Genomic DNA, 13,813 nt, shown 5'->3' on the forward strand with positions numbered 1-13,813 from the left:
ACAACATTTAGTGTAACCAGAAAGGGCAAATACCAAGACATGTTAGATAGTCTCTATTACTGTTCAGTTCTATAAACAGCAGATTTATATTTGGCTAAGCATACATGACTATAATGGGGCATTGTAAGGCACATTTATGGAAATTATAAAAGGAATTATAAGGAAATATTAACAGAAATAAAGTACTTTCAAATGTATGTCTGTGTCCAATGGTGAAACCAAGAAATATGTGAAATTATTTGATTCTCAAAGTTTGTAGCCTATTCTTTTCATACTTGAGAATTTCTGTATCTTTGTCAAAAGCACAAAGCAAATTATTTAAGATGAAATTTTCTTGAGCTTAGCCATGTTTTGGCATTTTCTAACATGACTGTCTTCCCCCCCTTATAATGTGTAGAGGATTAGAAACTTAAATAATTTGAATTTGCAGATAACTGGGCCACTGAAATATTCTAAATACACACAGTAATATACTTTGTATGCAATCATATATCTGTTACAATGCATTCACACAAATATGCACTTTATGCACAAAAAAATCACCTGTGTTCCTTCTAGTCTGCAGGACAAAAATTACTGATCATAGCTGAAAAGCTTACCTGGATCTGGGCTTTGTTTCCAGCTGTTATATTAGATATTGTCCAGCATGCTTCCTTTTTGATAGATTCTTTTGGGCTGCTTAGCAAGTGCAGCAAACTCTGCAGAGCTGAACAATTCAGAATTACCTGAATACAACAGGAAAAACAAAACAAAACACACCATAGAAGAAATTTAGGATAAAGAATCACAGGAAAAAGGAGTACAATGTCTTGAAAATATAAAAAGCATACCCCATTAGATGACCACAGGTTTGTTTTTTTTAAATACTAAATATACACAAATAAAAAAAAAACCCACAGCAAGAATTGAATAAATTTTGCAGGAAAACTAGAGAGCAAAACTACCAAGTTTTTCAGGTAAGAGGCTACACCTTCATAATGATTTCAATGTCATCTGAAAACAAGATGATTCTAAGCACATCATGATGAAACAACAATAATATTATGGTATTTTCCTGTATTTTTGTACAATTGTAAGCACCAACTACTTCTGTTTCCACATCTGCAGGCACTGTGGTGCAGAGTCTGACCAGTGTTGTATGCAGTGACATTATGAATGAACAATTCTTATTTAAAAATTTACAAAAATTGCAAAAACCCTGCAATTTTACAGTGGAGAAAAATTGCAACAAAATTTCCTTTTCCTAAATGACCAAAGTACAACAGAAAACACCCCAGACCTTGGATGTTACAGGATAGCACCCTTGATGATGTCATGTGTGATAGTGAAAGACTTTTTGACCTGCTAAAAGGGCATAACATAATTCAATAAATGAAAAATGAACAATCTTTTTTTTTTAAATTTAATTCTAACTTCCAACAATGAAGCCAAAAATTGAGAGAAAACACCAAGAAGCACAGTAGTTTTGCCTTGTGTGGCAAAAGCAGCACCTTGGAAAGAACAGTGTGGTACAGAATTTTACAAGAAATACTCCAGTCAAGCTGAATCATGGTCATGACGTCTGATTATGGAATCTGAGGACTTAATTCCCTTGCTTGCATCACTCCATAGTCTCAAATTCTTTATACTCCCCACTAAGATTAAAATAGCAAAGATTATGGTTCAGGATTTTATCAGGTATCTCCTGGGACAATTTTTTTTCTTCACGCATACTATCCCATGGTTTTAGCCATGTTCAAGCACTGCCAATTGTTATTGGCTGAAAATGAGAGAAAAAGTAAAAGCAAGTTTGTGCCCCAAGGTTTTACAGAGAACAGTTCTTGAAGAACTTGTACATTGCATTCATATTCAGAAATGTATCAGCTCTCAAAGCTGGGCTCTTCCTTCTAATTACTGACTTTTACATGCATCCTGTATCACTTTTTAGCATCCAGCACAATCTGCAGGCAGGACTATCAAAAACTATCCTACCTATATAAGTTCTCTAGAATTTTAGGAAAGCTCATGGTATAGTCCTTGGAAAAATTCATGCACAACAAAAACGCTTAAACTATTTTTAATTAAAATCTAAGATTTATGCAGTATTTAATAACCTGTATTGCATATGAATTAGTGATCCCTTGTGGTTTTATCTTTAACAACATTATGAAATTCCACCTCAATAATTCTTTATGACTGATCTGCAAAACAAATGCCACTGAAAAAAACACAACAATGCCTCTGCAATTCAGCTACACAAACTATATTATAGCAATCAAAAAATCATGTTATCTTCCTCCTAGGAATAAGATACTGAAACAGTGCCCTGATGCTGTTAACTCATCTTTAACTCTGGTCTCAGAGGCACAGACCTACAGAAGCGTCCCAGTGACAGCCCAGTGCCTCTGATACACCAGGTTTCCTGCCTTCCAGTTTAAATCCAATACAGGGGTGGGAGTCACTGCCTCCTACCTATGCCTCTCAAAACAAAATGTCCAGACACAGCTACATACCACCCAAAATATGACCAGACATTTGTTTTTCATCATAAATACGATGTATTTTCATCATAGATATGATAGATTCATCACAGATTGGCAGCAGCACTGAATGAGACAGGCCTTTGATGGCACTACCAGCATACATCACTCAGCACAAAATTCAGCCTAAGAGACAGATTTGCTTTAAATAAACAAAAAACATCCCACCCTTGAGAGCATTGCACAGCTGCCCACAAATCCCAGACACAGCTACCTAAGAACCATCACCAGTTCAGAACTAAACAGAAAATCGGAAAACCACCACACTTTGAAGCAATTAGTGTCATCAACCTTCACTTTCAATCTTCAAAAGGAACAAGAGGAGGTACTGGTGAACAGGTTACCACAATTAAAGAAAGATGAACTGCAGTGCAACACAAGAGAAAGTTCATCCATACCTGGGTCTGGATATCATCTCCTGTAACAATGTTTCCCACAGCTCGTAAGGCAGGAGATACAACTTTGTAGTCATTATGCCTAAAATTGACAAAGAAAAATGTAAGTATTAACCTTCTTAAAGCATCTCCAGCTTCACATTCTCAAGGAAGGAACATTTATCAGCCAGGGGATAAATATGATTGATAAATATGACTTTCACTACCTAAATCAACTCTGATTTTAAACTAATGGCAATCTTTCTAGAGTTTCTAAATATTTAGACTTTTAGATGTCATGCAGCAGCATAAAAATAAAATATTTAAAGAATAAAAGTATTTCAGAGTACTTCCAAGCATCCTTGGGAGGAAAAAGTAATTATCTTTAACTACAAAATACACTTAATGTAGTATGCACAAAGGCCATGAATGAGACAGAAGAACAGGGATAGAAGTTCTATGTTTAACCCATCAAACCCTGCTTATTATGTTCCATCATCATATGCATCCCCTCATCTTCATTGTTAAATCAGAACTGGACTAGGAAAGGTGAAGTAAGGAATTTTTTTTCTCAAATAAAAACTTCTTTATAAAAAGCTACTTAGAGGCAATATGTTCCATTCATTAATCCAGCAACACATTTGCTGTAACATTAGAGGCCTTAATTGTCTTTTTATTGACATCACTGAAAACCATTATTCCTTGTTCTTTGGCCATGTCCTGACCTTGGATCGGAAGCAATGGCTTTGAACAAGGTCAGTCTCTGTGACCCCAACTCTCACAGCTACACTTTACTGACCAAAGTGTGCATCTACTCTTCTACAGTAAGGGTTGAAGAAATCATTTGTATTTCAAGCCCCTGATACTGTCAATATCTTTGGTATCCTTTAGGTAATTTCCTTGTTAAGTAACTATAATATGGACTTCAATGACACAAGGAAAATTCCAATGTATGTTATAGATTTTACAAAAATGTATCTCTTAGGAAACAGCAAAATTAGTACAAGAAAAATTCCATTGATTTTGTTACTCATGACAAATAGAGAACACTGAACAGACAGGTAAAATTAAAACTCAAATCTTGCTCTTGGGATATCACAACATTTCAAGACCTATTTAATTAAACTCCTTATTGTTATAATCTTGATGTCAGGGAAAAGAGTGACGCTTGCTTGCAACAGATTTCTTACATCAGCAGTTCCACAAGTCTTCTGCAGACTCCTGCATCAATCACAGCCTGGATTTTATCATTTGGGCCATCAGACAAATAGGACAAAGCCCAGCAGGCATCAGCTAATACATCTGTATCATTGACAAAGAGCAGCCAGGAAAGCACACTAAGACAAGGTGAAACCTGTAAGACATAAAGAGCAGATAAATAAAATTAAAACGGCCAGAAGACCTATTATTATGTCAGCTGATTTTGTATGTCATTATTGGATTTGGCACTGGCATCTTAAGATTCAATACTCAGATAATTTCAGACCTAGCCAGCACTTCTGTGCATGACTGTAGCTATACAAGCATGGAGAAGCATGTCTCCAGAAAAGCAGCACAGCAACTCTTCAGCCTCTACAGAACGACTGCCAATGAAACTCAGACTTGTCCACTAAGATGTTACTTGTTACTAAGATTTGCCAGGTGCTGCTCTACAGCAGCCAAGATGTGCAGAATTTTGTCCTGCCATGGGACAGCCATCTCCAGTACACGAACAGTAACAAAAAGGTACAGGGCAGCTGTGTTAGAACAGTCGCTGTGAATGTCTGCCCAAAGAACTAAACAAAAAACTTCAAAAAACTTCATCTGAAAGAAGGCCATTTCAAAACATTTCAGAATTTCTCTGATGAAGCATTCTTTCTGTTTAGTTTAAGTTTCACCACTCTAAACTAATAATTTGGTTATCACCACTTCACAACACATTTTCTTTCAAGCACCTCTTACCTTGGCAAAATCAGGAGGAGGATTTTTCCCTCTGCAGAGGTTGGACAGAGCCCATACAGCATTTCGGGTCATAGTGAGACGATTCTGTTTTGAAAGCAATCTAAAACAAACAAAAAAAAATAAAATCCAACCCTTGCTTTTAAAAAGTCAAAGCCAGGCAACCCTGTTAACTGTATGAACCATTAAATCTAACTCTTTTTAACATACACCAGGGCAAAATATGATAGTTTTTTCCTATGAAAACACATCCTAAAGAAAATCATCCTTGATGGCTACTAATACACATGCTAGACACAGGAACTTAGTATGACAACAAGAACAGTAAACATTACACTAAATTTCACTCAAATGCTTAGATACGTGGCAGATTAACAGTCAAAAGAGGTGCAGGAATTGTGACAAAATTATTCTGAGGTAGTTTGAAGAGAACTCTCGTAGCCAAACTGCATTTTTATGTCAGTCTCAGACTATGAGTCCCACTTTGGCTGAAAGTCAAATGCAGAAAGTCAAGACCTAATCTTCCCACAAGTGTAACAATTCCATTTATTTTTCTCATAGTCATCTCCCACTGTACCAACGTCTTTATGAGAGCACAGGAGAATTTCCCTGCTGCAGTCTGCAAAGCACAGAGACTGAGCAATTGTAATTTGGACCTGACAACACAAGATGGTGTCATTGGTTCAGCAATAATATGCTTCTTAAGCAAAGGATCACCAAGATAATTAGCAGGCTAGAGAAATGACACACAGTGGACGTCAGTGACCTGGATTTGTTCAGCCTTGGAAGGAGATGGTGTGAGAGGAGATACAACTGCTGCCAGCAGCACTTTGACAGGTGGATACAGAAAACAGGAAGGCAGATCCTTCTCAAAGGTGCAAAGTGACAGGACAAGAGGCACCATCAGGAGGCAAAACACAGAAAATTCTGATCAGGTATCAGAACACTGCATTTCACCACGCCATGGTCAAATACTGCAACAGGTTATCCCAGGTAGTTACGGAATCTACTTTTGATGTTCCAAATTTGACTGGTTAAGTAGTTGAGCAATCTAATCTGATCTCATCTGCTATGAAGAAAGGCTTTGACTAGATGACCTCCAAAGGTGCCTTTCAATTTAAATTATTCTGTGACTCTAAAATAAGTCCAGACATCCACCCACACTGTAGAATAAAATAGTTCCAGCTTAGCTGCTTCTAAAACATGTTTGCATTTTAGCTTCATTTAAAAAGTAGTTCAGGAGTCCCCTTTTAAAACTGTGATTAGTCCACAGAAAAAGAAAACAGTATTATTCTTCAAGGCAAAACCCAAATTTTAGTCATATAAGGCACTCAAGCAAAATTGTGAAAAACATATTAAAACAAACTTACTGCAATAAAGGGGGCAAGATATTACAGTCCAAAACATAGTCTCTGCACATAGTGCTGTCTCCAGCAATGTTGCCAAGAGCCCATACTGCCTGCAAGGAAAAACAGAATAATAATTGCTTTAATTCTCAAAATTCTACCAGTTTAACATATGTAATAGAGTTGGGAGATAATCTATTCTCTCTGTTAGGTCCTGGACAATGTACAGAAGGGGAATGCATTCTGGCTGCATATTACATGTATACACTCCAGCTCATTATATGATTCAGCAATATTTGTGGATATCTAAGAAGAACACCATAACAGCAAATATGTATGTCTCCAAAGATTGTGCAGGCAGACATACCTTTGCTCTGTCCACAAAGTAAGAGATGAGCTCACCTCCACAGGCTTAGGAACATTCTAATTCTACCCTCCTTGTTCACACCTAATTTAAACCCAGATGTTTGTAGCACAGGTCAAGCTTGCACAAGTCTGTATCTACCCAAAAATGTTTGTGTGGAACAGCCACACATATTAGTATTTACTACAAAGGCATAACAATATAATAAATATATAATAATATTATATATATATATATATATATATATAATTGTTTACACAGTCATAGATAAAAATTAGAATCTATGTTCAACATAAATCAATATTCAGAATCAAAGAGTTCAGGTGGGCTGGAACATAAATTCTTTACAATAAAACTATATGAGACAGAACCAGTATTGCTGATTAAGTCATATGCATGGCAAAATGTAAGAGCCTGGACATCAGTACTACTCCAAACTTCATTTTGAAAAGATCAAAATTACCAGAATTAAAGCAGCATGAAATCCATCTTTTGTAATATGATGAGAACAAAAGATTTAACTGGTTTTGATTTATACATTTGGGCCAAATGGTGTTTTATACACCACTGTCCACTAGTATGAAAGCTCTAACTTTAAAAAGTAGAAATAGTCTATGTCAAGTATAAAAGCGATTTTATGACTTCCATGAAAATTACAATATTTTGTCACACAAGAAAGCTTATGAAGTTCATATTTGCTGTTTATTTCAAGTTAGCAGAAGACTAAGTGTCATATCAAATAGATACATGTATCTGTTTATTTGGTTGGCTTATTTGGCTTTTGGCTTTAGATACATATATCCACACAACCACTGAAGTACTCCCAATTCTACATACAGAGGACAAAAGCAATCCTGTTTGTCATGGATAGCAGCTAAATGTCCTCCCCAAATTTCTTTTCAGTTGAAGGCTATGTATTTAGCTGCAGTAAAATGAGTTACAGTGCATAACTATTTCTCCAATTGAACAAAGCAAGTTCCTCACACAAAATAAACATGTTCTTCCCTCTCTATACCTATTTAAAACAAAATGCTCCTCTGAAAAAACAGACAGCATTGCTAAATTTTTTTACCTAAAGGAAATTTGTGGATAATCTGAAATAAACGTATTTATTAATTTTCAATACAGTGTCAATTAATTCAAGGCATTAGGTTTCTCCTGTAAGATGTTTTTAAATGGTGGCAAAAAGATGCTACTTTCAAAAACAAGACTTCACTCTAGAGGCCCAAATGCACTGGCTAACCCTGCAGAATGAATACAGCTAAAACCACGGGTATATACAGAACGTGGATAGAGATGTCAGCTTGCTAGATACAAAATAAAAAGACGACTCCCCTGTACCAGTACTACCAACAACAGCATAGGATCAGAGCCATTAAACTGCAGGTTGTGAAGAGAGCAGGCCACTGTTCTGAGGAAGGATTAGTTGGTTTTGTTTTCTGCTCTGTTCCAGGCTTCTGCTGTCAGCCACAGTCAGAGGCACAGCATGAGACTGTACTGACCTGAGCTATGAAACAGCACAGCCATTATAACTACACAATGCTTTCCCAAAACTGATCTTCATCATCATTTTTCATTCTAACTCTTATTCTTTTTACAACCATTGTGACAACAGTTTATCTAAAAAGTGTAACTTTGATTTGGCAGCCTCTTGGACTCAATACACAGAAGACAACTACCAGAAAAATTTAGCTTAAGAGACAGAATATATGCCACCTCCTGCAAAATGTCACTCATGTCAGAACTTTAAGGAGCCACACCTGTTGTTCACTCCAATACTTGCACTTCTACAGCAAGGAGAAGCCTGAGGAATGAACCAAAGATTTCAGACAGTCCTAAATAAATTTGTGAATCTTCTGAAAACACTTTGCAGGGGGGAAAAGAATAATTCTCTTTCATTGAAGATGTGAGTGATTTTGTATGAAGGCACAGTTTCCTTGCCTGGACACCCTTACACAGGCAAAAAAAAAACAAGGAAGCCCTATTTTATTTGTCTGTGGTCTTTGTTTCTGCCATTATAGCAATATCTATTTTTAAGGTTGACAGGAGTGATAATCACTTAATCCAAGAATCCATTCTGACCCTGAATGACTGACTGGCTTTGCAACAGCAAATCTCACATCAAAAAGTCTGACCAGAGAAGTCAAATAGCACCTTTACTTTCCAATTCTTCATTGTTTTTAAGGCAAGGAAAGTCTGGCCATGTAGTTTGGTGTCACAGGAGCTGGTAAAAGAAGATGTTGCAACAAATCCTTTTAATGCTAATCACTGATAGGACACAAGATGCCAATTAATTGAAATACCATGTCCTGGGGTGACTTTAGAAAAATATGCAATGTTTCATTCAATAAGGAAGATGTCTCTCCTTAGGAAATTACTTCAGCTCTTCAGATAAGTAAGGAACAGAACTCAAGCTCATTTAAATTCTTCTTATCAAATACTGCCATAAATACAAAGCTCTGTCATGGTTTCCACAAACACATGAACAATGACAAGTTTCTTCAGGGTTTGCTTGTCAGAATAATGTTCAATGATTTCCATTTCTTCTTTTGTGCACTCCTCAAGATGCAAACACTTGCCACAACACTTTGGCTTTGGCTTAATTCTACACAACTTAAATGTCTTCATGTTCATTCCATTTTAGAGCTCATTCAATCAAAAAAAATATTTCAGTAAAAAAAATCCATTTCAGTACCTTCTACTATCTAAATCCCAACTTAAAGATTACTTTAAGATTTATAGCCTGATTTTTTTAACCCACATTTTAGGTAGAAAGATGTGTACAAACTGGAAGTAGAAATGTTGCCTTGTTAATTGACAGCACTTATTTTTACACTTGTATAAATTTCCATTTATTGCTAACAGCAGAGTATGGTTTGTTGAAAATCTTCCATTTATTTTACTCATCACTGAAATCCAGTGTTTTTTCCTGCAGTGCTGGACAACTTCAGTAGTCAGTAAAAGTAAAGTGCAAGTCTTGTAGAGTACTGTTGAAACACATGGTACCTTCTGTGCATAATGCACATGCTTTTTGACAACTCTACACTATCCCCTGGATTCTGAAGATTCTCAGCCATTATTTCTTTGGGTTTTTAAACTAAGTGCTTAACCAATCACCAAAAGTGTGCAGAGTTTGTCTCTCAGTGGAGAAGAAATATTACAAAGAATCAACCCTTTCTCAGCATCTGGGTGCTGACTTGGGAAAAGGATCCAATGCTGAGCTGAAGATGGTGAAGATTAGCTTGCATGCAAGTGTGATTGGCTAAGTGAACACAAGGAAGGATAACATTCCTAGGAGATGACTGCTACTATGTCCTAACACAGAAAACATCTTTCTTTCAGTGCCTGGGGTGGTTATAGCTCCTCCTTTTCATATCTCATCTGACAAACAGAGAAAGCAGCTCATCCTCACACCTTGACTGTTTGTCCTGGTTTTGATTACCAAGAGCTTGTTAATAGGACTGCTGATGTAAAAGCCAAACAGAGCCTGGACATCAGACTTACAGGTCAGCTCTGCCAAGCAAGTGATGGTTACCAAAAGGAACAGCAATACACCTAGAAATGGAAAAACACTGAGGGAGAAACATACTGGTTGCCTAAGCTGAAAATGCAAACTTTCCCAAAGGGGAACAGGACAGCTGGGTCTGTCCAGCAGAACACAGTGACACACACCTGTCATTGTGAGACAATTCTCGACAGGCAGCCTTGCATGGGTTTTGAAGGAAATGCCATGTTCATCAAGGAAACTCAAGCTGACATCTGGGTTTTAAGCACCACAGCAGGGAAAGTTAGGAAAGAACTGCAGCCAAGACACTGCTGAAGCCACATCAACCTGAAGCATGTCTAAAGAGCTTTGATGGAGTCTTCCAATATATGTAATTTCAGGCAGGTAGATCAAAATTTCTAGATGTCTTTTGGAAGAAAAAAAACTGTGATAAGTGGAAAAGGACTAGGACATATGCCACTAACTAAACCTAAAAATCAGTACACCAAAAACAGAAATAGGAAGAGAAGGGAGATGTAGCCAGTGTTTTTCATAAATAATGCAAATGTAGATTCTGTGATAAATTCAATTTCTCTGATGGGAAAAATGTATGCTAAATGGTTGGCCACTGACCACAGAGGAAGCAATGACCACTGACACACAATACAAGCAATGAAAGAGTTAAAAGATAGTAGGCTAATTAAATGAGGCCTGCACAACTTAATGAGAAACAGATCTTGTAAAAGGACATAAGTAATCATTTCATTAACATACATGTTGCTTATTAAACATAGCTATAAAGATTTCCTCACAGACTTTTATAAAACAGCTGATTTAGACTCTTCACTAGACTCAGAAACTAGCATATGCAAAGGAAAAAAGTGCAAAATTAAAACTGGCTTATAGATATGAAAAATACATGCTGGGAACATTGTGATCAAAAGATAAGGTACACAGATATCTGTTCCTGAGCTACTGCTAATGGAAGCTAGAAATAAAAGACAAAGTAAATACGTAAATCTTTAAAACTGACTTCCTGTAAAACAAAAACAGTGGATAATGACTAGCCAACAAGATATTATACATATTTTTTGCTTATGCCATGCTACATATTCAAAATAATGTTATCACCTAACATTTCCTTCTAAAGAATTGCTATCTTAATTAGAACACAGCCTTCAATACTTCTTTCTCTCTTCATCTTACACTACATGATTACAGGGTTAGCTTCTGACTTCTGCCCTGAACACGTTCTTGTATTTTCTGTATTTTCCTGTATTTTTGTAATTTGTTGCAAATGCAGTTGCTTGAAAATAATAATCTTCACAGTACTACTGAGAGACATAATTAGGGTGAACACTTTAGGAGAAAATTGTAGCCAAATATCACCCAGTTTCAGAAATCTAGCTTGAGAACTCCAGGATCAGATCTGCTTAAAACACAGGCCTAACTATGAAAATCACTGCTGAGTTGTCCTCAACTACAAAATGAAAAAGAAATATTTCACCTAGAGCATTTAAAAACCCTTGAACAAGTATCTACTTACTGAAAACTGAGAGAAGGAAATCGTCCTGCATCAGACACTAAGCAGTAGAAACATTTTTCTCACAAACCTACTATCGTGCTTAATTCTAAGAATTTCTTCTCTATTCTCCTCCATGCACTATAATTTGTTCCAACTTTAACAATCAGGGTCATAGTGTGACAAATAAAGGCCTCCTTTACTACCCACTCATCTGTTACCAGGGCAACAATCTGTGCATATACTGAATGAGACAAGAGTCATCTGGAAAAATACTATTCAATTGTGTACTACTGCTATCCTGTAACACAGAAGTACAGGAGCTAACTTCTCAGTGCTTATATGCTCCTAATTTTTGTTTCAGAGGAAACAAATGCTGAAGAGCTTGGGGCTTTTTTAATCTGTTGGGAAAAAAAGCAGAATTCCTCTTTTCTTGGCCAGCATTAAACCCCATGTCAGCCGTGAGCAGGGCTGCAATCTCCAGAGCAGCAGCAGAGAAATCCATGATGAAACAGTGTAACACTTTGCCATGGTACATTTTCCTTCTTTAGCACAGCTTACTAGGGAGCAATTTGTAACTGGTACCTTGAGATTACCAGCAAAGAGAGAGATCCTGAATTTGGCAGCACTTGAACTGCATAGAAGAATATCTTTCAGTAATGACAACCAAGCCACTCTGCCTGCCTGCAATCTCAATTTTAATATGGCAGCAGTTTATTGGGAGGCAGGAGGGGGAAGGAGCCAGATAAACTACTTAACAGTGGCCCCTAAGCTCTTCCGTTAATTCACCCATTTAAAGATTGAAGGCTGCACAACTTAATCTAAACAGGTTTGCTCTTCCCACCTGCTCTCTGAACATCAGCAGGGATGATAACAACCTGACAAAGAAAGCAAGTTAGCTCTTGCACAGAAGATCAATCATTAGGAGAAAAATAAGAAAAAGCAGCCTTGTTATATACAGAGCACCAATCATTCTGCAGGAACAGCACTCAAGTGACAGCTGAATTTGGAAAGCAATGCTACCCAGCTCAAACCCCAAAATACGAATCTGAAAGGATCCATATAGCTTAGTCTGGATGGATTTTCACACAGGCAGAACACAGCATTTATCTGCCATTTTGGCAAGTTCTCTATCACATTTCTAATTTCTACAATGACAGCAGACTCAGCTCCTCAAAGCTAAAGTAATGGACAAAAAATACTTCGTATTTTCTTTAACATTTTTTCAAACACCTGAATTCTGTTCCTCTTTAAAAGTCTTCTCAACAATAATACAGTCTAAGACAGAACACTGAAAATTGAAAGATACAAAGTGGAGTAACCTGAAAGCAACAAGCAACTAAGAAAAACATCTGTCTTGTGGAAAATGTTAGGCAACCTTAAGTACAGGTGGTACACTCTGAGCCAGCTACAAGAAAGAAAGGCAAGTTACACAAAGCAGTCCAATGTCTATGAGTTGGGACTCCTCCAATCATGCATCTCAATTCAGCCAAAGGCACGGTCAGATATCTAGGAACACAGAACAGAGGTCACACTTACAGGATGGAGAACTGAACCTGGAAGTCAGTGACTCTAAAAAGAACAATGGATCATACTGGATAATCAGCTTAACCTGAGCTCACAGCCAGCTTCTGTGGCAAGGAGTCCACAAAGACACTGGATATTTACACACCAAAGTATCAAGCAAAAGTGAAAATGAGGGACTATCTCTGTAAACAACAGTGCTGAAAGAGTGCTACTGGAATAGCCAGTGCTTGTCATTTCATCACCACAAAAAGATACTGAAACTAAGAAATGTTCAGAAAAAGGTTGCCAAAAAACAAACCAACCATCACAGAAACATTCTCAAAATGAGAATTCAGTGCCTAATTTCATTTACTCAAGTAAAGCCTAAGCCATGGTCTGCAAATAGCTATAGGAAAAAACACAGAGCTTAGTAATGGAGTAAAGAATGTAACAAAAGCAATACCTGGACCTAAAGCTAGTCAAATTTGTAAAGGTACATACTTTCAAGTTAGGATTAACATTGGCTAAAACTAAATTTGTTAACATCATTAATATTTCATCATCCTAAGTCTTCAAAGCAAGATTATATGTCTGAAGTACATCCTTGTTTAAATACAGGTTACAGACTTCAAATGGAAACTACTGAATCAGATGTTTGGTCTGTGCTTTATACTGATCCCTGTGGGCCTTGAAGAATATTCATCTATGCTGTAAGGAGCTTGGAGAACAAAGTATAATTTCTGCTCAGGCTTTATCTTCA

At 36.9% G+C, this 13,813-nt stretch overlaps 1 protein-coding gene across 1 annotated transcript in view; it reads right to left on the minus strand.

Moving 5' to 3' along the window:
• The window catches only part of KPNA1 (karyopherin subunit alpha 1), a 57,332-nt gene that overhangs the window by 23,850 nt on the left and 19,669 nt on the right, over positions 1–13,813 (minus strand). The window contains exons 7-11 of the mRNA XM_058824740.1: positions 6,202–6,290; positions 4,835–4,934; positions 4,084–4,247; positions 2,918–2,996; positions 600–725 (exon numbers count right to left, since the gene is read on the minus strand). Of these exons, the coding sequence (XP_058680723.1) occupies positions 600–725; positions 2,918–2,996; positions 4,084–4,247; positions 4,835–4,934; positions 6,202–6,290 (558 nt within the window). The remainder of the gene's footprint in view (positions 1–599; positions 726–2,917; positions 2,997–4,083; positions 4,248–4,834; positions 4,935–6,201; positions 6,291–13,813) is intronic.

Source organism: Ammospiza caudacuta, chromosome 2 (assembly GCF_027887145.1).
Source record: "Ammospiza caudacuta isolate bAmmCau1 chromosome 2, bAmmCau1.pri, whole genome shotgun sequence".
In the NCBI taxonomy this organism is placed as follows: domain Eukaryota; kingdom Metazoa; phylum Chordata; class Aves; order Passeriformes; family Passerellidae; genus Ammospiza; species Ammospiza caudacuta.